At 44.0% G+C, this 25,217-nt stretch overlaps 1 protein-coding gene across 2 annotated transcripts in view; it reads right to left on the minus strand.

Annotated features, from left to right (window-relative positions):
• rsu1 (Ras suppressor protein 1) overlaps window positions 1-18,212 on the minus strand; it is a 133,733-nt gene extending 115,521 nt beyond the window's left edge. Inside the window, exons 1-3 of one of the 2 annotated variants that reach the window (XM_067998949.1) lie at window positions 18,104-18,212; window positions 17,726-17,837; window positions 8,319-8,369 (exon numbers count right to left, since the gene is read on the minus strand). In XM_067998949.1, coding sequence (XP_067855050.1) covers window positions 8,319-8,369; window positions 17,726-17,834 — 160 coding nt within the window. In that variant the 5' untranslated portion in view covers window positions 17,835-17,837; window positions 18,104-18,212. Of the gene's footprint in view, window positions 1-8,318; window positions 8,370-17,725; window positions 17,838-18,023 lie in introns of both variants that reach the window. The other variant, XM_067998958.1, reaches the window with a different exon arrangement.
• Between the last annotated feature and the right edge of the window lie 7,005 nt (window positions 18,213-25,217).

Genomic DNA, 25,217 nt, shown 5'->3' on the forward strand with positions numbered 1-25,217 from the left:
GAGGAGGTGGGGGGGGTCGCAATATTAATTAAAGAATCAATTACTGCCATAAGGAGGGATGATATATTAGCAGGTTCCTCTAATGAGGCCATATGGGTGGAGCTTAAAAACAAAAAGGGGGCAAGCACTTTGATGGGAGTGTACTATAGGCCCCCAAACAGTCAGGGGGAGATAGAGGAACAGGTATGTAGGCAAATCTCAGAAAATTGTGCAAATAATAGGGTAATAATAGTGGGGGATTTCAACTTCCCCAATATTAACTGGGATAATCAGAGTGTAAAAGGCTTAGAGGGTACAAAATTCTTAACGTGCATCCAGGAGAGCTTTTTGAGTCAGCATGTAGAAAGTCCTACAAGAGAGGGGGCGGTACTGGACCTAATTCTAGGGAATGTGGCCGGCCAAGTGGAAGAAGTGCTAGTAGGTGAGCAATTTGGTGACAGTGACCATAATTCGGTGAGATTTAAGGTGGTCATGGAAAAGGACAGGGAGGGGCCGGAAATAAAGGTTCTAAATTGGGGGAAGGCCGATTTTAATAGGATAAGGCAGGATCTGGCCAAAATGGACTGGGATCAGCTGCTTGTAGGAAAATCCGCATCGGAGCAATGGGAGTCTTTCAGAAGGGAGATTGAGACCATACAATGGCAACATGTTCCCGTAAAGGTCAAGGGTGGTTCCAAGAACTCCAGGGAACCTTGGATGTCAGGGGATATACGAGAATGGATTAGGAAAAAAAGGAGGGCTTTTGGCAGATACAAAAGGCTAAAGACGGAGGAAGCCCTAGAGGAGTACAAAAAGTGCAGGGGGATACTTAAAAAAGAAATTAGGAGATCAAGGAGGGGCCATGAAATAACACTGGCGAGCAAAATAAAGGAAAGTCCTAAGATGTTTTATAAGTATATTAAGGGTAAGAGGATGACTAGGGAAAAAATAGGGCCCATTCGGGACAAAAATGGCAATGTGTGTGTGGAGCCGGCAGATGTAGGAGGGGTTCTAAATGAATTTTTTGCATCTGTTTTCACTATGGAGAAGGATGATGTAGACATAGAAATACGGCAGGGGGACTGTGATATACTCGAACATATTAACATCGAGCGGGAGGAGGTATTGGCGGTTTTAGCAGGCCTACAAATGGATAAATCCCCAGGCCCGGACGAAATGTATCCCAGGCTACTGTGTGAGGCAAAGGAGGAGATTGCGGGGGCTCTGACACATATATTCAGAACCTCTCTGGCCACAGGGGATGTGCCAGAGGACTGGAGAACCGCTAATGTAGTACCATTATTCAAGAAGGGGAGTAGGGAAAAACCGGGGAACTACAGGCCAGTGAGCCTAACATCAGTGGTTGGAAAATTATTGGAAAAAATTCTGAAGGACAAAATTAGTCTCCACTTGGAGAAGCAAGGATTAATCAGGGATAGTCAACATGGCTTTGTCAAAGGAAGATCATGTCTGACTAATTTGATTGAATTTTTTGAGGGGGTGACTAGGCGTGTGGATGAGGGTAACGCAGTGGATGTGGTATACATGGATTTCAGTAAGGCCTTCGATAAAGTCCCCCACAGGAGACTGGTCAAGAAGGTACGAGCCCATGGAATCCAGGGTGCCTTGGCACTTTGGATACAAAACTGGCTTAGTGGCAGAAGGCAGAGGGTGATGGTCGAAGGTTGTTTTTGTGACTGGAAGCCTGTGGCCAGTGGGTTAACACAGGGAACGGTGCTGGGTCCCTTGCTGTTTGTGGTCTACATTAACGACTTGGATATGAATGTAAAAGGTATGATCAGTAAGTTCGCTGATGATACAAAAATTGGTAGGGTGGTAAATAGCGAGGAGGATAGCCTCAGTCTGCAGGACGATATAGATGGGTTGGTCAGATGGGCGGAACAGTGGCAAATGGAATTTAACCCGGAAAAGTGCGAGGTGATGCACTTTGGAGGGACTAACAAGGCAAGGGAATACACAATGAATGGGAGGACCCCAGGCAAGACAGAGGGATCTTGGTGTGCAAGTTCACAGATCCCTGAAGGCGGCGGAACAGGTAGATAAGGTGGTAAAGAAGGCATATGGGATACTTGCCTTTATTAGCCGAGGCATAGAATATAAGAGCAAGGAGGTTATGATGGAGCTGTATAGAACACTGGTTAGGCCACAGCTGGAGTACTGTGTGCAGTTCTGGTCGCCACACTACAGGAAGGATGTGATCGCTTTGGAGAGGGTGCAGAGGAGATTCACCAGGATGTTACCAGGGCTGGAGCGCTTCAGCTATGAAGAGAGACTGGGAAGATTGGGTTTGTTTTCCTTGGAGCAGAGGAGGCTGAGGGGGGACATGATTGAGGTGTACAAAATTATGAGGGGCACAGATAGGATGGATGCTGGGGAGCTTTTTCCCTTCGTTGAGGGTTCTATAACGAGGGGGCATAGATTCAAGGTAAAAGGCGGGAGGTTTAGAGGGGATTTGAGAAAGAACTTTTTCACCCAGAGGGTGGTTGGAGTCTGAAACTCACTGCCTGAAAGGGTTGTGGAAGCAGGAACCCTCACAACATTCAAGAAGCATTTGGATGAGCACTTGAAATGCCATAGCATACAAGGCTACGGACCAAATGCTGGAATATGGGATTAGATTAGACAGGGCTTGATGGCCGGCGCGGACAAGATGGGCCGAAGGGCCTCTATCCGTGCTGTATAACTCTATGACTCTATAGTCTCTCTTCCATCATTAATCTAAAAATTATCCCCATATTGTGATCACTGTTGCAAGGTTTGACTGCCCTGCTCCACCACCGTCTGGTTGTTACTTAATATTTGGTCAAAAAGCAACCCTACCAAGATTGCATAGTCCTTTTACATTTGATCCAATCACACCCCTGCTCAGGTAGGTTAGTGCTTTTTTTTGTTGGGTGGAAAAAAAAGAGAATGCAAGAAGTGGGAGAAACTTCCTCCTCATTCTCAAGGTGCTGATTCTTGCTAGGGTTTGGCTCAACAGGTACCAATCTCTCAGTTATCTCACCCATATGGTGAGTTTCAAGTCTAAGCCTGCACATTGAGTGCTGACAGGTTATTCAACAGCAGGGGGCATCACATCTAAAGGATTACAGTGCACTGGTCTGCAATGAAGGAAGGAATAATCAATAACATTGATAATGGGAGGTTTACACAGAAAGCACATCCTTTAGTTTAAAAAACATGACTAGCTGGTCTAAACTCCATTAGTCATTTGTACAGAATTAGAACTTAGTTCTCTCAAATTTGTAACTTGAACTAGTAAATAAAACCTAATATACAAACACCAATCCACTTCATAACAGCACTTGTCCAAATGATCAAACAATAGTCATAAAGCATTGTCTAAACAAAAATTAACTTTTTTTTTTTGAGGGAACAGCACAGCAAAGGCCTCCCACTTCTATCTAGCAACATAGGAGCAGGAGTAGATCTTTCAGCCCCTCGAGTGTGTTCCGCCAATCTTTTAGATCATGGCTGATCTGTACCTCAACTCCCTTTACCTACCTTTTCTCTTCTCCATATCCCTTGATAAAATTAGGACGAGACCATTCTAAGACTTTTTAAGATTATGCTGCCTTGTTCTGGATTCCTCCATCAGAGGAAATAGTTTCTCTGCATCTATCCCATCGAATCCCTTTATCATTTTCAATATCCCGATTAGATCACTCAAGGGAATACAGAAGAGGACACAAAACACCTCCCAGAAATACTAGAGAACCAAGGGTCTGGTGAGAATGAGGAACTGAAGGAAATTAATATTAGTAAAAAAAAAAGTACTAGAGACATTAATGGGACTAAAAGTCAGTAAATCCCAAGGACCTGATGATCTACATCTCAGGGTTTTGAAAGAGGTGGTTATAGAGATATTGGATGCATTGGTTATCATCTTCCAAAATTCTATAGATTCTGGAACGGTTCCTGCAGATTGGAGGGTAGCAAATGTAACCCCACTATTTAAGGAAGGAGGGAGAGAGGAAACAGGGAACTACAGACCTGTTAGCCTGATATCAGTAGTAGGGAAAATGCTAGAATCTATTATAAAGGATGTGATAACAGGACACTTAGAAAATAATAATAGAATTTATCAGAATCAACATGGATTTATGAAAGAGAAATTGTGTTCGACAAACCTATTGGAGCTCTTCGAGGATGTAACTAGAATAGATAAGGAGGAACCAGTGGATGTGGTTTATTTGGATTTTCAGAAGGCCTTTGATAAGGTCCCCCACAGGAGGTTGGCGAACAAAGTTAGAGCACATGGAATTGGGGGCAATATACTGGCATGGATTGAGAACCGGTTAACAGACAGAAAAACACAGTAGGAATAAACTGGTCTTTTTCAGATTGGCAGACTGTGACTAGTGGGGTACCGCAGGGATCGGTGCTTGGGCCCCAGCTATTCACAATGTATATCAATGGTTTGGATGAGGGGACCAAATGTAGTATTTCCAAATTGGCTGATGACACAAAACTAGGTGGGAAATTGAGTTGTGAGGAGGATGCAAAGAGGCTTCAAGGGGATATAGACAGACTAATCGAGTGGGCAAGAACATGGCAGATGGAATATAATGTGGAAAAATGTGAAGTTATCCACTTTGGTAGGAAAAACAGAAATGCAGAGTATTTTTTTAATGGTAAGAAATTGGGAAATGTTGATGTTCAAAGGGACCTGGGTGTCCTTGTACATGAGTCACTGAAAGCAGACATGCGGGTGCAGCAAGCAATTAGGAAAGCAAATGGTATGTTGGCCTTTATTACAAGAGGATTTGAGTACAGGAGTAAAGATGTCTTGCTGCAATTATGTGGGCCTTGGCTAGACTGCACCTGGAGTTTTGTTCATAATTTTGGTCTCCTTGCCTAAAAAAAGCATATACTTACCATAGAGGGAGTGCAACGAAGGTTCACCAGACTGATTCCTGGGATGGCGGGATTGTCGTATGAGGTGAGATTGAGTAGACTAGGCCTGCTAGAGTTTAGAAGAACGAGAGGTGATCTAATTGAAACATACAAAATTCTTACAGGGCTCGACAGGGTAGATGCAAGGAGGATGTTTCCTCTGGCTAGAACCAGGAGTCACAGTTTCAGAATAAAGGGTATGCCATTTCGGAGAAATTTCTTCACTCAGAGGGTGGTGAATCTTTGAAATGCTCTACCCCAGAGGGCTGTGGAGGCTGAGTCATCAAGTACATTCAAAACAGAGTGATAGATTTCTAGATATTAAAAGGCATCAAAGGATATGGGAATGGTGCAGGAAAATGGCGTTGAGGTAGAAGATCAGCCATGATCTTGTTGAATGGCGGAGCAGGCTCGAGGGGCCGAATGGCCACTCCTGCTCCTATTTCTTATGTTCTTACAAAACAAGCTGTGGCTCAGTTAGTGGCACTCTCGCCTCAAGTCAAAAGGTCGTGGGTTCAAGAGATGAGAGCACAAAATCTAGGTTAATAGTGTAGCACTCCCTCAGTACTGCACTGAAGTGTCGGTGGTGCCGTCTTTCAGATGAGACGTTAAACAGAGGCCCTGTCTGCCCTCTCAGGTGGACATAAAAGATGCCAGGGCACTATTTCGAGGAAGAACAGGGGAGTTCTCCCCGCTGTCCTGACCAATATTTATCCCTCAAATCAACATCACCAAGAACAGGTTCCCTCATCATTATCACATTGCTATTTGTGAGACCTTGCTGTATGCAAATTGGCTGCCGTGTTTCCTACACTGTAACAGTGACTAAACGTCAGAAGCGTTTCATTGGCTATAAAGCACTTTGGGATGTCCTAAGGTCGTAAAAGGTGCTATATAAATGCAAGTCTTTCTTTTATTTGAAAGAGTATACTTTTAAAACTCTCTTTGCTAAAAGTGACTGAGTAGTTTGGAATATACAAAGAAGATAAATCATTCTTGCCCTATATGGAGATGGTGGGAATATGCCAACATTACCCTACCTGTCATTCGATCACTTCCTGGATACAGCTAGGTTGGTTAAAAAAGTACACAATTTTAGCCAACATTTTACGGTACATTACTTCCATCTTCAATTGCAAAAAATTGCAGTTTTCCAATCCCAATCAGTCAATCCTGATTGTAATTTGGAGAAAAGGGGGCAGGAAGAATTGCAATCCTACATTAAAGTCCCTTAGTAGAAACCTGGAAAAAGCACTGTTTCATCAAGGAAAATAGCACAAAATGCTGGAGCAGTAAAGTGGATTTTATTACTGTACTGCTGTATAGCCTTTGATATGGTCAGCCACACCATCCTCCTCCACTGTCCATCTCATTGATTCCACTCTTACCTATACGACAATAACCAAATCATCTGCAGCAATGGCTTCTCTTCTCACCCACAAACCATTGCCTTGGTCCCCTTCTCTTCCTCATCTACATGTAGCCCTTGATGACATCATCTGCAGACATTGGGTCAGCTTCCACACGTACACCAACAACACCCAACTCTACCGCTCCACCGCCTATCTTGACCCCTCCAAGCCTTGATGTTGCCAGACCGCCTGTTCAACATCCAGACTTGGATAAGCCTCAAGCTCCTTCAGCTAAACCCTGGGAAGACTGAAGCCATGGTCTTCAGCTCCTGCCACAAACTCTGTATCCTTGCTATGGAACCCAACCCCTTCTCAGCCATCGTCTCGGGCTGAACCAAACAGTTTGCAATCTCGGCATCCTATTTCACCCAGAGTTGAGCTTCCAAAACAATGTACATTATGGTGTTTTTCTACATTAAAAGGCACATATCCTAACTCGCACCGAGTCCCGTTCACCAATCATCCCTATGCTTGCTGATCTACATTGGCTCCCGGAACACCTCGATTTTAAAATTCTCATCCTTGTTTACAGATTCCTCCGTGGCCTCGCCCCTCCCTATCTCTGTAACCTCCTCCAGCCCTACAACCTTCTGAGATGTCTGCGCTCCTCCAATTCTGGCCTTTTGCGCATCGGATTTTAATTGCTCCACCATTGGCAGCCGTGCCTTCAGCTGCCTCGGCCCTATGCACTGGAATTCCCTCCCTAAATCTCTCCGTCTCTATCTCCTCCTTTAAGAAGTTCCTTAAAACCTACTTCTTTGACCACAATTTTGATTATCTGTCCTAATATCTGCTTATGTGGCTCGGTGTCAAATTTTGTTTAAAAATCACTCCCGTGCAGCGCCTTGGGACGTTTTACTACGTTAAAGACGCCATATAAGTGCACGTTTTTGTTGTTGTTGTTGTATGAGCATTTTAACTCATGAAATATGCATTCAGTAGTCCAGTTTGTCAGATCAGCAAACCAATGAAAAGCCATGCTTATCAGACAAAATCCACTTTAAACCCTATTGAAAAAAAAACTAAGAACACTGCCACTTGCTACGTTGTTTTACTCATACATATTAGAAGTTTAAGAGTTACATACAGAGCATGAGCTCAATAGACACATTATCACACATTAGCTCCACACAGTTTATGCATGTGCTTCAGTTTCTATCAAACTGATCATTCATTTGATATGTGACAAATTATGAACAGAAAAAACAAAGTTTTAAAAATTCCTGTAACTATGGCGTTTGCATGGACTTTCAGTCACTACAAGACTTGGCTTATTTTTGACTCAAGCACATTACTTCATGGGCCAAATCTTCAAGTCCAACCTGGCCAACTGTTTTTTTTTTGCATCATCCTCTAGTAATATGGAAGACACAGTGGTAGCAATCTACAGGCTACATTTGTTCTTCAAACTCTTGCCCTTTCTTCAGATGATTTCAACAGTCCCATCTCAAAAGACATTACCTGTTTTAACTTTGCATGATTCACCCTTATTGTTGAATAGAGTTCACTTCTGCAATAACATTATACCCAGGAGTTAAGACAATTGGCCTTCTTTAGGACAAACCTTTAACACAGTAAAGATAAATTGGCAAAGCAAGTATACATTTCAAATTGCAATGAATTGGTTTGCAATTTATTCAGCGATTCCATTAAACTCCCTATTTCTACCCAACTCCTGATAAAATAAAAGCAGAGCATAAAAGTGTAGGTAAAGTACCTTCAACATAAGGTACTCCGCTAATCCTTAGAAATACTTAAAGAAAACTCCTACCTTAAAATTCTAGTGTCTCCTTTTAGTGCAACAGGTATATTCGCTCCTCCACAAAAACCTACTATTGCAGGTCTCCACATCAGCTACAAGACACCCCAGCAAATCGCTCCATAGGGATTATGTCCTATACGACACCAACTTAGATAGCCGGAGCCTATTCTTTGGGTAGATATTTTACAATTTCCCAGCAGCATTTAAATTGTGTTTCATAAAAGAAGTAATCATTGAAGTTTACTTACTTGTTAACTTGTTGTGACTCAGCACCAGCTGGGTGATGTTAGAAAGAGTGACTGCAACAGAACAAAACAACAATGTAATACAAGTAGAAATCAAGACAATATCTTCAGTCTGAACATAGACCCAATGGTGAAGGATACAGAATCAGGTCCATTTTTAAAAAAAAAAATCTGCTTTTATTTCAGTTGCTACTGAAAATAATCTTACATCACCTCCCCAGGAGGAAAAAAAAAGTTAAAACAGGTGTCGGTGAGATTGATCTTTATGTTATTAAAGCAAGACACTTAAGTCAGCCAGCTACAAAGTTGGTCCAACACATCATGTTGAAACACTTATTTTGATGGTGAACATGGGAGGCACTGAACATCACTGGGCTACTTTGGGCCTACTAACCAGTAGGCCCAAAGTAGCCTTGGACAGCATTATTCAGCACTGTCCAAGAAGCAATCGCCATCCATTTAATCTTACAAAGATGAAATCAAAGTATAACAACATTTTAGACACAAGCAAAGTACTCAGAAGTAAGTGGCATAGTCACGAAAGGCTAGACAAAGCCTAATTTCATCTGTAGGTGATTTACACCTCCATCAAATTTAATGCTGTGGAAAAGCAAAAACTTATAGGGGAATGGAGGAAAACTTTAATTTGCTTTAAAAAAATCTCCATAAATAAGATATCTTTACTTGTGAATTTGAGACAGTGCCATTTAATTGTATTTCAGACCACAGTGTAAACCCTGTAACATATAAACACTATAGCATCCTGTAACTTCTAAATGTACATAATTCAGATTAGGCAATTAACTTATAATTCAGATCTCTCTCTCCCAGGGCAGAAATTCTATGAAAGATACAATCATCAATTTTGCAAATCTAGAAATAAAGGGCGTAACTTTTAACTTCGGCAGGGACACAGCAGGCGGATCAGCCGTCCGTTATACTCCCCGACCGATTTTCCATTCCATTGCCCGTTATAAGCCCCTGCCGAATTTGAACGTTCTGCCCAGATTTTCCTCCATTGAATATCATAAACCAGGTAAACTTACCACCAACTGACAAGTTTATGAGAACTCGTGCTTTCATCTATTCACCATCATTGCACTTTTAATCTGTTCATGCTCATGGCAAGAGAAATATTTGTTGCATTATGACTTGTAGGCTGCACCAGATATTTCTGTTGTGAACAAAAAGGATATTTCCCATAACTGGTTCATAGGGAGCGAGTGCTCAAAGTGTGATCGTCATATCTTCCTAGTCTTCAAAATAAAATGGAATATGTGCCTTAAGCTACTTTCTAGCCTTTGGCCCTCCATTCGCCACGACATTTCCGTAGCTACCAATCTGCTCAATCATACCTTCACCTCTAACTTTGATGTCCTTGTCCCCATTAAAATCATTACTCTCTCTCACCCTGGTTGTTCCCCCTGGTATGGCCCTAATTTCCACTCCCTCAAGCCCAAGAGACACAGGCTTGAACAGTTATGGTAGACAACAGGTTTAGCCATTCATCGCCAAATCTGGCTGGACCACATAAAGCACTATCAGGTCCTGCTCACCTCTGCCAAATTGCTCACAATTCCAGGATCATCCTGGAATCCAAAGATAACCCGAGCTTCTCTTCTCCACTACAAACCATCTTCTTAAACCAGTCTCCTGCCCCTTCCAATAACAAATGCGAGGAGCTCATGGACTACTACATCATTAAGATTGAGGCCATCGGTTTAGCTGCCTCAGCCGCTTCCCTCCCTTCCCCTAGCCCACCAAGCCAAACTTCTCCTAAGGCTCCCCCCGTCCTAGCTCACATATTTCTCTAGTTTCTCTCCTACCTCCCCTCATGCCCTCTCTGAGCTCATCTGGTGCATGGGATCTACCTCCTGCTCCCTCGACCCTTCTCATACAAAACTGCTAACCATCCAACTTCCCTTCCTGGCCACCATGTTAGTTGATATTTTTAACGGTTCGCTCTCCTCAGGTACTGTCCCCCTCCCCTTTAAATCTGCCGTCATCACCCCCTCCTCAAAAAAAACCCCACCCTTGATCCCTCTGTCCTTGCAAACTACCGCCCCATCTCCAACCTCCCTTTCCTCTCCAAAGTCCTCGAGTGTGTTGTTGCCTCCCAAATCCATGCCCACCTTTCCCACAACTCTATGTTCGAATCCCTCCCCTCAGGTTTCTGCCCACAGTACTGCAACGGCCCTTATCAAAGTCACAAATGACATCTTATGTGACTGTGGTAAACTATTCCTCCTCATCCTTCTCGAATGGTCTGCAACCTTTGACACAGTTGACCACAATATTCAACCCCTCTCCTCAGTCATCCAGCTGGGTGTGACTGCCCTTGCCTGGTTCCATTCCTATCTATCCAGTCATAACCAGAGAATCACCTGCAATGGCTTCTCTTCCCGCTCTGGCACCGTTACCTCTGGAGTCCCCCAAGGGTCCATCCTTGGCTCCCTCCTACTTCTCATCTTCATGCCGCCCCTCAGCGACATCATCCGAAAACACAAGGTCAGGTTCCACGTGTATGCTGACGACACCCAGCACTACCTCACCACCATCTCTCTTGACCCCTCCAGTGCCTCTGATTTGTCACGCTGCTTGTCTGACATCTAGTACTGGATGAGCAGAAATTTCCTTCAACTAAATATTTGGAAGACCAAAGCCATTGTCTTGCACATCCCGATTTTAATCACTCCACCATTTGCGGCTGCGCCTTCGGCTGCCTAAGCCCTAAGCTCTGGAATACCCTCCCTAAACCCCTCTCCTCCTTTAAAGACACTCCTTAAAACCTATCTCTTCGACCAAGCTTTTGGTCACCTGGCCTAATGGGCCAGAATTTACTGCCAGTGAACGAACGGCACTCACCATTCGTTAGACTTGCCCGTTTAATTTCCATAAGCTTTTGCACGGCAAGTTGCTGGAAGGGCAAGAGGGAAACGACACAGTGTCCTCTATATGGCATAAAGAACCTGTGTCTCTCCTTTAACAATGCTTCAATCTGACTGATTATGAACAGCACAGAGTCTGAACCAGGAAGTGTCAGTTAGAATAGTGAATTCAATGTCAAATCAGATACAGAAAGTGAAATAAAAAGAAGGAAAGATTGGATTGAGAGAAAAAAAAGACAAGAAGGTAAAAAAAAAAATTTTGCTTTAAATTTTTTAAAAATCTACAACAATTAAAAGCTGATGGACTGAGACTCCATACTTGTAATAGTTAATTTTCTATGCCAGAGAGATTGTTCGGCAATAATGAAGCCTTATCACGCCATTAAAAAGGGTAATTAGACTGAAATGGACCAGCCTTAACTTTCTGTGGCGAGTTTAGTTCGTATCAACCATGCAAGCACAGGAACTTCACACCGTTCAATGCATTTCAACGGTGGGGCAGACAGAGAGATGCCGTTTTCGGGAAACCATCGGCGGAGCAGCGCGTCTCAGACAACAACTTCCAGATTTTTGCGTTTAAACACGCAGCTACCCTCACCTGAAGTTGCTGTGCGATTTGCGCATAAATAACAGTGAGCATCATTAGCCTCACCGTTATTTTGACAGTAAATTCTGGCCCATTATCTCCTTTTGTGGCTCGGTGTCAAATTTTTTGATAAATGCTCTTGTGAAGCATCTTGGGATGTTTTTCTACGTTAAAAAAGGTGCTATATAAATGCAAGATGTTGTTGAACCAGATTTACTAAACATAAACAGCAGCAAAAGATTAATAGTAGGTTTCATCTCCTCGATTCACAAAAGAGACAAATTTGTGCATCGAGAGTTAGTCTGCTGAGTGGCCAGAGTTGAATGATAAGCCAGCCACTTTATTATGGGGACAGACGTCACCTGTGTGCACAGTTCAACCAAGCCCCTTGACTGGCATAGTGAATGAAAACTGTTCTAGCGCCAGGATGTGAACTGCTATGTACTCAATGATTTCCCATTTTTTCAAAGCTGATGCAACATGCAAAGGTACACAATTTGATAGCCAATTTATCAGGGGATCCCAAAGAACTAATCTAAATCTACATTCTAAATGGCTTTACACAAATCAAAAAAAAATTGCATCTCTGGGACTTTGTAAACTGAATTGAGCCTTTCATCAATGTCATAACATGAATTCAAACATAATCCCTTCAAGGCCATATAGGTAAAAGTCCCAAAGCATTATACAGACCATTTGGCCTATCAACTCTGCACTGACTCTCCTCAAGCTACTTAGTTTAATTGTACCCTGAATATTCCTCTCTTTCAAGCAATTATACAATTCTCTTTTAAAAAGGATTTATGGACTTTGTTTCAACAATGGTTTGTGGCAGAGAATTTCACATTCTAACCAACCTCTTGCGTGAAGAACTTTTTCTAACTTTCCCTTTAATTCTGTGTGTCCTTTCATTACTGACTTGGTAGCGACCCATACCAATTATGTTATTATAACCCTTCATAATCGTGAACATCAGGGTATCCTTAACCACTATCGTGAAACAAGTGCTTCTCAAGCTTCTCTTCATTAAACTCTTAATCTATCATGGTAAATTTACAATGTTCTTTTTAAAATTAGAAAGCAAATCATCCAAGGCATGCCACAAAAACACACACACCCCCTCTTCTTTCTCTGCATATTTCATAGCCAATCTGTAATCTTACAGTGGAGATTTAGAGGATTACAGTCATATTTCATGAAGCAATGCATTTCACAAAATCATAAATTGATTTCTATGTGAATTTAGCAATAAGCAATCACTAATACAACATGAGATATGATCACAATAGAGTCTGTAACTCAGCCTCAAATTAACACAAGGAAACAGAGAAGGCGTAGCATTTATAGGATGTCCTGAGGACATTGCTATTTGTGGGACCTTGCTGTGTGCAAATTGGCTGCCACGTTTCCTACATTACAAGAGTGACTACACTTCAAAAGTACTTCATTGGCTGTAAAGCGCTTTGGGGCATCCTGAGGTTGTGAAAGATGCTATATAAATGCAAGTTCTTTCTTTCTTAGCAAGCAAAAAAAAACATACACAGACTCAAATGAAACCAAATAGGTTACTCTCAGAAGTGGAGCAAAAACTATATACTGGCACAAGGAAATAGGAAATTACAGAGGAAAATACTCTTCAATTTAGCAGGATCACTGTGTTTTAGCATGAATTTTGATTTCTTTACGATTCATTATCAGTGAGTCAGTTCAGCACACACCATTTTCTTAAAATCAGAATTAAAGTGTAACTATGGGATATGCACAATTAAAATCTGCATACAAGAACTTCAGTGCTGTCATACCAAAGTCAAAGTGGTGACTAGGTCAGAATCAGGAAATAACTTTTAATTCAAACAAAATTTCAAGTTTAGTTGTCAAGAAATCCCCCAAAAATTCTGGACCCCTGGATCCCCCTGTTTTATTTGCTCTTAGTTTATCCATTGTAATAGGTACTCAAAACATCAGAACTATACAGTACATGAAAAAAGGTTTGGTGCAAAAAAAAATTGAAAAACAATTCTGCTTGCCACACTCTCCCCATTAAATCAGCCCCATTTTAAAATCTGATTTAACCTTTTAAACTAATCCAACTTGTCCTAACCTTTGCCCCACAATAAAATTAACTTTTAAACCTTTTGCTTAAATTTATTTTGCTGCCTCCAACCCATTTTGGAGTCCAGAACAAGCTTTGGCAAAAAAAAAATTCATTGGCTGAAAACCACCTATAACAAAGTCATCTTTCAGTTAAGAGTAAGCCCATGCTTGGAAGATTGATCTGGTGATAACAGATATGACCAGGTCAGTCTTGGACAGGCTTATGCTTTCCCTCAGGAAGAGCTGGCAGAACAAGTACACTCACTGACAGCATCTGGACAAGCAGCTCATCTGCTTCACTTGATTGGTTAAATGTGCTCCCACTATATGTGTGAGATTTAGCAAACAGGCTGTTAAAAGGTGGTCTTCTGAAATCACCACAAAAGAGTTTTAAAAAAATCATGGTCATTTAAATTTAATAGGCAAGGGTGGAGGTGTACATCAGGTTGGCATAATGCAGAGAATGTGTTATATATGGAGAGCAAGTACATCATTGTAACATATCATTAAATGTCATGGGCAAGGAAACCTCCTGCTGATGACCACCTACCACCCTCCCTCAGCTGATGAATCAGTCCTCCTCCATGTTGAACACCACTTGGAGGAAGCACTGAGGGTAGCAAGGGCACAGAATGTACTCTGGGTGGGGGACTTCAATGTTTATCACCAAGAGTGGCTCGGTAGCACCACTACTGACCGAGCTGGCCGAGTCCTGAAGGACATAGCTGCCAGACTGGGGCTGCGGCAGGTGGTGAGCGAACCAACGAGGGAAAAACTTACTTGACCTCGTCCTCAACAATCTATCTGTCACAAATTCATCTGTCCATGACAGTATTTGTAGGAGTGACCACCACACAGTCCTCGTGGAGACGAAGTCCCGTCTTCGCATTGAGGATAATATCCAACATGTTATGTGGCACCATCACCGTGCTAAATGGGATAGATTAAGAACAGATCTAGCAGCTCAAAACTGGGCATCCATGAGGACTTGTGGGCCATCAGCAGCAGCAGAATTATATTCCAGCACAATCTGTAACCTCATGACCCGGCATATTCCTCACTCTACCATTACCAACAAATCAGGGGATCAACCCTGGTTCAATGAGGAGTGTAGAAGAGCATGCCAGGAGCAGCACCAGGCATACCTAAAAATTAGGTGCCAACCTGGTGAAGCTACAACTCAGGGCTACATGCATGCTAAACAGCAGAAGCAACATGCTATAGACAGAGCTAAGCTATTCCAAAACCAACAGATCAGATCAAAGCTCTGCAGTCTTGCCACATCCAGTCGTGAATGTTGGTGGACAATTAAACAACTAACGGGAGGAGGAGGCTCTGTACATCCCTATCCTCAATGATGACGGAATCCAGCACGTGAGTGCAAAAGACAAGGCTGAAGCGTTTGCAACCATCTTCAGCCAGAAGTGCCGAGTGGATGATCCATCTCGGCCTCCTCCCAATATCCCCACCATCACAGAAGCCAGACTTTAGCCAATTCGATTCACTCCATGCGATATCAAGAAACAGCTGAGTGCACTGGATACAGCAAAGTCAATGGGCCCCGACAACATCCCGGCTGTAGTGCTGAAGACTTGTGCTCCAGAACTAGCTGCGCCTCTAGCCAAGCTGTTGCAGTACAGCTACAACACTGGCATCTCCCTGACAATGTGGAAAATTGCCCAGGTATGTCCTGTCCACAAAAAGCAGGACAAATCCAATCCGGCCAATTACCACCCCATCAGTCTACTCTCGATCATCAGCAAAGTGATGGAAGGTGTTGTCGACAGTGCTATCAAGCAGCATTTACTCACCAATCACCTGCTCACCCATGCTCAGTTTGGGTTCCGCCAGGACCACTCATCTCCAGACTCATTACAGCCTTGGTCCAAACATGGACAAAAGAGCTGAATTCCAGAGATGAGGTGAGAGTGATTGCCCTTGACATCAAGGCAGCATTTGACCGAGTGTGGTACCAAGGAGCCCGAGTAAAATTGAAGTCAATGGGAATCAGGGGGAAAACACTGCAGTGGCTGGAGTCATACCTAGCACAAAGGAAGATGGTAGTGGTTGTTGGAGGCCAATCATCTCAGCCCTTGGACATTGCTGCAGGAGTTCCTCAGGGCAGTGTCCTAGGCCCAACCACCTTCAGCTGCTTCATCAATGACCTTCCCTCCATCATAAGGTCAGAAATGGGGTTGTTCGCTGATGATTGCACAGTGTTCAGTTCCATTCGCAACCCCTCAGATAACAAAGCAGTCCGTGCCCGCATGCAGCAAGACCTGGACAACATCCCAGGCTTGGGCTGATAAGTGGCAAGTAACATACCTGCCAGGCAATGACTATCTCCAACAAGAGAGTGTCTAAGCTCCTCCCCTTAACATTCAGCAGCATTATAATCACCGAATCCCCCACCATCAACATCCTGGGGGTCACCACTGACTGGAAACTTAACTGGACCAGCCACATAAATACTGTGACTACAAGAGCAGGTCAGAGGCTGGGTATTCTGCGGTGAGTGACTCACCTCCTGACTCCCCAAAGCCTTTCCACCATCTACAAGGCACAAGTCAGGAGTGTGATGGAATACTCTCCACTTGCTTGGATAAGTGCAGCTCCAACAACACTCAAGAAGTTCGACACCATCCAGGACAAAGCAGCCCGCTTGATTGACACCGCATCCACCACCCTAAACATTCACTCCCTTCACCACCGGCGCACAGTGGCTGCAGTGTGTACCATCCACAGGATGCACTGCAGCAACTCACCAGGACTTCAACAGCACCTCCCAAACCCACGACCTCTACCACCTTGGAAGGATAAGAGCAGCAGGCACATGGGAACACCACCACCCGCACGTTCCCCTCCAAGTCACACACCATCCCGACTTGGAAATATATCGCCGTTCCTTCATCGTCGCTGGGTCAAAATCCTGGAACTCCCTTCCTAACAGCACTGTGGGTGAACCTTCACCACATGGACTGCAGCGGTTCAAGAAGGCGGCTCACCACCACCTTCTCAAGGGCAATAAATGCTGGCCTTGCCAGCGACGCCCACATCCCATGAACGAATAAAAAAAATCATAGTATGATACACTACAAGAGGTCATTCGGCCCATCGTGCCTCTGCCAGATCTTTAAAAGAGCTATCCAATTTGCCCCTTGAAGTATTTATCGAATTCCCTGTTGAAAGTTATTATTGAATCCGCTTTCACCGCCCTTTCAAGCAGTGCCTTCCAGATCATAACTCGCTGCATAAAAAAAATGCATTTCTCATGTCGCCTGCGCATCTTTTGGTAATCACTAAGTTTATGTCTTCCGGTTACTGGCCCTTCTGCCACTGGAGACAGTTTCTCCTTATTTACTCTATCAAAACAGTTCATGATTTTGAACACCTCTATCAAGTTTCCTCTTAACCTTCTCTGCAAAATCACCAATATTTTTTTAAAAAAACAATCAACACTGATTAGAAACTTAAAGAAACAGGGAAGATATAGCAGTTGCTGGGGCTAGGAAGGCAGCTGACAGTCAGAACCTTGATGCTTTATCTAGTAAACATCACAAAAAAATAACTGGATTTTAATTCTAATGCATGTCTTTTATTTTAAGTTTTAAAATTATGCAATACACCCTACAACCCCCACCCCCATAACCGAGCCACACAAAATGTTCTAGGTTAGGATCATGTATTGAAGAAGGGAGCGAGGGCTTGTTGATTGGCGTGTAATTACATCCAGTATAGTTTTAACTCCAAACTTTTGTCAACAAGAATACAAACCCCAGTTTCCATTTATGGAATTAATTACTACAAAGAAATAGTGAAAGATGAAAAGGTACTGCACTTACAGAGTCCAGAAATATCCAGCATAGTGGAGATTCCCTTGTCACACAAATCCAAGTCTGTTTGATTCTTTTCCTTGCATTCTTCTACTATTTTCTTCAGCGATTTCGACATTTTCTGCAGCGAAATAAATTAAACAACTCGATAATACCACAGCACGTTTGTTGCCCAGTCAGAAGGGCTAAAATACTCGAAAGTTTTAAATATTTAACTATAAATAACTTGGATGCTTGTTGCAATCTGGGCCTCTGGCTATGTATTATTTTAACCCCACAGTTGAAAAACAACCCACTTTGTTCTAACCTTGCTCTGCCGCCTATTAGAAACACACCGCCCAGAGAAAGGAAATGTTTAATTAAACACAAAATAAAACATCCACTAACTTCTTTTTTTTAACCTGGAACTCGAGGAGAATCCTCCAAATACCAAAACCCACAGCACACCCAACCGGAAGGCGTCAATCAGACCAGATGAATTCCTGCATTTCCTAACGCTTTGACTTTAAAAGGACATTTCCTCCAGCAGCAAGGGGAGGGCACGCCTGTCAATCACCGTCACCGTCCAATCATTGCAGCCCATACCAGCCAATCAAAAGGACCAGCAAACTCCATTGGTGGAAACTAGTGACTGTACTGTTTGTAACCATTGGTTCAGCGGTGTTACATTATAGCCGAGTGTTCATTGTATCTCAGTGGGGGACCGTGCAGTGGAGGCTATTCGGTCCATCCTGCCTGTGCTGACTCTTTGAAAGTGTTATCCAATTAGTCCCGTTGCCCTGCAGATTTTTCCCCTGCTAAATGTTACATGGGCCTTTTGAGAGGGAGGAGTAGGAGGTGATCTCAGTATCATTTATGAACCTGCCAATGTTTGCGTTATGAATGAAGACTTTTAATAATGGCTTGGTGGTTAAGGACTTAGTTCTGTTTCCATCTCATTGGTTAAATAATTTAGAGCCAGATTTTAAAATAAAAACAGTAAGTCTTTGCACGTATAGTCTAACGAGCTGAAAATAATCTTATAACTCTTAAATTCCATTAATAATCTGAAATAGTTTACTTGAAAAGTTATGAATGTCAGGTTTGTGCAGAACTCCTTTATAAAGGTTTGACCATTGTGTGTTGTGATGCAAAGTGGCAATTGTCATGGAAGTTAAAATTCGAACCAATTTAACAGCTTTCTCTTTTGGAGGCGTGATGTTGGCAGCCAAAGGGCATTGCAGGTTTATGTGACGTTCGGAAAATAAATCTGAGGGGTTTGATTTCAGTCTGGTTACTCTGGTTTAGACATGTTGAAGGTGTCTTAACAAGATTTAAGTGATCCTGCCTTATGTTTACAATGTTGCATGATGCTTTTAGGGTAAGCTTTTATAGCAGCGCTTATGCAGAAATTTGATTAAATAGCTAGAAATGGCCATGTTTATCCAAACTTGCATTCTATTATAGCATTCATGACCATCTCCAAAAAGAAAAAACATAACCACCTCTCCTTGACATTCAATGGCATTACCATTGCTGAGTCCCCCTCCATCAACATCCTGGGAATCAGCAATGACCAGAAACTGAACTGGACCAGCCATATAAATACTGTGACTACTAGAGGAGGTCAGATGCTGGGTAATCTCTGTCAGTGGCTTACCTCCTGAATCCCCAAAGCCTCTCTACCGTCGACAAGGCACAAGTCAGGAGTGTGATTAAATACTCTCTAATTGCTTGAATGAGTGGAGCTCCAACAACACTCAAGAAGCTTGACACCATCCAGGACAAAGCAGTCCACTTGATCGGCACCATATACCCCAGTTTACATTGAATAACATCAAAACTACAGCACAGAAACAGGCCATTCAGCCCAACTGGTCTATGCCGGTGTTTATGCTCCACACGAGCCTCCACCCTCCTCCTCCACATCCTGTGTACCGTGGCTGCAATGGATACTATTTACAAGATGCATTGCAGCAACTCACCAAGGATTCTTAACAGCGCCTCCCAAACCCACAATCTCCACCACCTAGAAGGACAAGGGTAGCTGGAGAATGGGAACACCATCACCTTCAAGTTCCCCTCCAAGTTGCACACCATCTTGACTTGAACATATATCACCGTTCCTTTGTTGCCGCTGGGTCAAAATCCTGGAACTCCCTACCTAACACATTTCGGGAGCACCCTCACCATATGGAGTGCAGCGGCTCAAGAAGATGGCCCACCATGACCTTCACATAAGGCAACTAAGGATGGGCAATAAATGCCGGCCTTGCCAGCGATGCTCACATCCGGAGAATGAATAATTAAAAATGAAAAGTCGCTCGATGGCTAAAATAATATATTGGGGAGGTTCTTGCAGGTAAGTTGTTTCTAAGCACCCTTATGCTTAATAGTTTTAACAAAATTAAGACTGATAAACCTAGAAAAAAGAACGTAAAGAAAAAGCAAGGGTTTATCCTGGGTACGGTAGCATAGTGGTTATGTTACTGGACTAGTAATCCAGAGGCCTGGTCCAATAATCCAGTATCATGAGATCAAAACCCACCACGGCAGCTGGGGAATTTAAATTCAATTATTCAATTAATTAAATAAAATCTGGAATTAAAATACAAGTATCAGTAATGGTGGCCATGAAACTACCAGATTGTCGTAAAAGCCCATCTGGTTCACTAATGCCCTTTAAGGAAGGAAACCTGCCATCCTTACCCGGTCTGGCCGATATGTGACTCCAGACTCACAGCAATGTGGTTGATTCTTAATTGCCCTCTGAAATGGCCGAGCAAGCCACTCAGTTGTAAAATCTCGCTTAAAAAAAGTCATAATAAGAATAAAACCGGACGGACCACCCGGCATCGGACCACTAGGCACCAGACACGACAATGGCAAACCAAGCCCAGTCGACCCTGCAAGGTCCTCCTCACTAACATCTGGGAACTTGTGCCAAAATTGGGAGAACTGTCCCACAGACTAGTCAAGCAACAGCCTGACACAGCCATACTCACAGAATCATACCTTTCAGCCAACGTCCCAGACTCTTCCATCACCATCCCTGGGTATGTCCTGTCCGACCGGCAGAACAGACCCACCAGAGGTGGTGGTACAGTGATATACAGTCAGGAAGGAGTGGCCCTGGGAGTCCTCAACATTGACTCTGGACCCCATGAAATCTCATAGCATCAGATCAAACAGGGGTAAGGAAACCTCCTGCTGATTACAACCTACCGCCCTCCCTCAACTGATGAATCAGTCCTCCTCCATGTTGAACACCACTTGGAGGAAGCATTGAGGGTAGCAAGGGCACAGAATACACTCTGGGTGGGAGACTTCAATGTCCATCACCAAGAGTGGCTCAGTAGCACCACTATGGACCGAGCTGGCCGAGTCCTGAAGGATATAGCTGCCAGACTGGGGCTGCGGCAGGTGGTGAGCTAACGAACACGAGGAAAAAACTTACTTGACCTCGTCCTCCCCAATCTACCTGTCGCAAATGCATCTGTCCATGACAGTATTGGTAGGAGTGACCACCGCACAGTCCTCGTTGAGACGAAGTCCCGTCTTCGCACTGAGGACACCATCCAACGTGTTGTGTGGCATGACCACCGTGCTAGATAGAACAGATCTAGCAGCTCAAAACTGGGCATCCATGAGGCGCTGTGGGCCATCAGCAGCAGCAGAGTTGTATTCCAGCACAATCTGTAACCTCATGACCCGGCATATTCCTCACTCTACCATTACCAACAAGCCATGGGATCAACCCTGGTTCAATGAGGAGTATAGAAGAGCATGCCAGGAGCAGCACCAGCATACCGAAAAATGAGTTGCCAACCTGGTGAAGCTACAACTCAGGGCTACATGCATGCTAAACAGCAGAAGCAACAAGCTACAGACAGAGCTAAGCGATTCCACAACCAACAGATCAGATCAAAGCTCTGCAGTCCTGCCACATCCAGTCGTGAATGATGGTGGACAATTAAACAACTAACGGGAGGAGAAGGCTCTGCAAACATCCCCAGCCTCAATGATGGTGGACTCCAGCACGTGAGCGCAAAAGACAAGGCTGAAGCGTTTGCAACCATCTTCAGCCAGAAGTGCCGAGCGGATGATCCATCTCAGCCTCCTCCCGATATCCCCACCATCACAGAAGCCAGTCTTCAGCCAATTTGATTCACTCCACGTGATATCAAGAAATGGCTGAGTGCACTGGATACAGCAAAGGCTATGGGGCCCGACAACATCCCAGCTGTAGTGCTGAAGACTTGTGCTCCAGAACTAGCTGCGCCTCTAGCCAAGCTGTTGCAGTACAGCTACAACACTGGCATCTACCCGATAATGTGGAAAATTGCCCAGGTATGTCCTGTCCACAAAAAGCAGGACAAATCCAATCCGGCCAATTACCGCCCCATCAGTCTACTCTCGATCATCAGCAAAGTGATGGAAGGTGTTGTCGACAGCGCTATCATGCGGCACTTACTCACAAATAACCTGCTCACCGATGCTCAGTTTGGGTTCCGCCAGGACCACTCGGCTCCAGACCTCATTACAGCCTTGGTCCAAACATGGACAAAAGAGCTGAATTCCAGAGGGGAGGTGAGAGTGACTGCCCTTGACATCAAGGCAGCATTTGACCGAGTATGGCACCAAGGAGTCCTAGTAAAACTGAAGTCAATGGGAATCAGGTGGAAAATTCTCCAGTGGCTGGAGTCATACCTAGCACAAAGGAAGATGGTAGTGGTTGTTGGAGGCCAATCATCTCAGCTCCAGGACATTGCTGCAGGAGTTCCTCAGGGCAGTGTCCTCAGCCCTACCATCTTCAGCTGCTTCATCAATGATCTTCCCTCCATCATAAGGTCAGAAATGGGGTTGTTCGCTGATGATTGCACAGTGTTCAGTCCCATTTGCAACCCCTCAAATAATGAAGCAGTCCGAGCCCGCATGCAGCAAGACCTGGACAACATCCAGGCTTGGGCTCATAAGTGGCAAGTAACATTCGCGCCAGACAAGTGCCAGGCAATGACCATCTCCAACAAGAGAGATTCTAACCACCTCCCCATGACATTCAATGGCATTACCATTGCCGAATCCCCCACCATCAACATCCTGGGGGTCACTATTGACCAGAAACTTAACTGGACCAGTGATATAAATACTGTGGCCACAAGAGCAGGTCAGAGGCTGGGTATTCTGCAGTCAGTGACTCACCTCCTGACTCCCCAAAGCCTTTCCACCATCTACAAGTCACAAGTCAGGAGTGTGATGGAATACTCTCCACTTGCCTGGATGAGTGCAGCTCCTACTACACTCAAGAAGCTCAACACCATCCAGGACAAAGCAACCCGCTTGATTGGCACCCCTTCCACCATCCTAAACATTCACTCCCTTCACCACCAGCGCACAGTGGCTGCAGTGTGTACCATCCACCGGATGCACTGCAGCAACTCGCCAAGGCTTCTTCAACAGCACCTCCCAAACCCGCGACCTCTACCACCTAGAAGGACAAGAGCAGCAGGTACATGGGAACAACACTACCTGCACGTTCCCCTCTAAGTCACACACCATCCCGACTTGGAAATATATCGCCGTTCCTTCATCGTCGCTGGGTCAAAATCCTGGAACTCCCTTCCTAACAGCACTGTGGGAGAACCTTCACCACACGGACTGCAGCGGTTCAAGAAGGCGGCTCACCACCACCTTCTCAAGGGCAATTAGGGATGGGCAATAAATGCTGGCCTCGCCAGCGACGCCCACATCCCATGAATGAATAAAAAAAAACATAAATTAAAAAGCACAATTTTTTTGTTACTTTTACAAAAAGTTTTCAAACAGGTAAGAGAGAATTTCAGCTGTTGGTTCTAGAAGGAATGTAGCAATACATTGCTTAAATATCTGTTGGCACAACTTACAAAAAATACATTGTTCCCAATTGATAACTATTTAAAATGCTGTGTCCCGTTGAATGGAACAAATTGCTTCCCTCTATACTCTCAATGCGGGAAGATTTTTCTCTTCGTTTGCTTGTAACAAAATTGTTAATCGATTCTCCAGAAGCAGGCATAAAATTTTGTTGCACATAGCATACAGATGAATTCTTCCCCATTATAGTAAATTGTTTCTTTTTCAAAGAGCAATGTTTACTTCAGTTAAGTTATTGAGAAGTTTTAAATGTTTTTCTTAAACTCAATTCTGCACTCTGCTTTACTTGCAAAATAAGAAATACCTATTCATGATTATGAGGCAGTAATCTAATGAAGGGTTCGGGTCATGTCGTGAACTTCAGGTGCAAAAGTGCAACAGAGTATAAAAGTAAATTTTCTGGTAAATTGGATGTTTGTGTCAACACAGAATGCGGAGCAAGGGTTGGGAAATCAACAACAATAACAGCAACTTGCATTTATATAGCGCTTTTAACGTAGTAAAATGTCTCAAGGTGCTTCACAGCAGCGTTATCAAACAAAATTGGACACCAAGCCACATAAAGAGATATTAGGACAGGTGACCAAAAACTTGGTCAAAGAGGTAGGTTTTAAGGAGCATCTTAAAGGAGGAGAGAGAGGTAAAGAGGCGGAGAGGTTTAGGGAGGGAATTCTAGCGCTTAGGGCCTAGGCAGCTGAAGGCATAGCTGCCAAATCAGGCAGAGATCTGTATTCTTATGGATCCCCATCCAAATCAGACAGCATTTAATCCTCCACCTGGCCTTTTAGACCAGCCTAACCTGTTCTGTGAAAGAGCTTTATATCGTGTTAAAATCCAAGACATTAGGGGTTCTATTGGATAACCTCCGAAAACAGGCACCGGAATAGTGGTGCGCAATTAACCCGCGCCCGTTGGTTGCGATGCGGGCAGCATGTAACAGTCGTGCTGCCTGATGATTTGAATGATTGCTGCGTGCTGCCAGCACGACCTGCATTGTTGATTGGCTGCACGTATCAGCAGAGGGCCCCGATAACAGGAGTGGCTAGCACTACTTAAAGGCAGCCTGCACCTCTTAAAGGGGAGGTGCACTGTGGCTGCAGGAAGTCCTTTGGGAAGTGCTGGAAGATATTGAAGAATGGCTGCATGAGAGTGTGCAGGAAGGTTCTTGGACGGTGCACTCGAAGCCTTGGTGGAAGAGGTGAACGCACGGAGGGACTTCCTATAACTGCAACGGGATAGGTGGCCTTCCAGTCAAATGCTGAAGAGGCAGTGGGAGGCTGTGGATGACGAAGTAAATGCCAAGAACGTTGCACCTCGCACATGAATGCAGTGCAGGAAGAAGTTCAACGATTTGACATGAGTGGTCAAGGTAAGGGAGTTCAATTGTCAAGTGGTCTATCCTACCAACTGCACCACTAGCCTCATCCACTGGTCCACGCACTACACCCCCATCACCCACCTACCAACAAACACGATCAATCATAAGCAACCCTCGAATCAGATGCTGCATCTCATCCTCACACATTACCACTCTTGCCAGCCGCACAGGCACAATTCACAGGTCACACACACTGGCAGCTATTCAACTATGACAGCCACATCACCCAAA

Source organism: Heptranchias perlo, chromosome 2, assembly GCF_035084215.1.
Source record: "Heptranchias perlo isolate sHepPer1 chromosome 2, sHepPer1.hap1, whole genome shotgun sequence".
Taxonomy (NCBI): Eukaryota; Metazoa; Chordata; class Chondrichthyes; order Hexanchiformes; family Hexanchidae; genus Heptranchias; species Heptranchias perlo.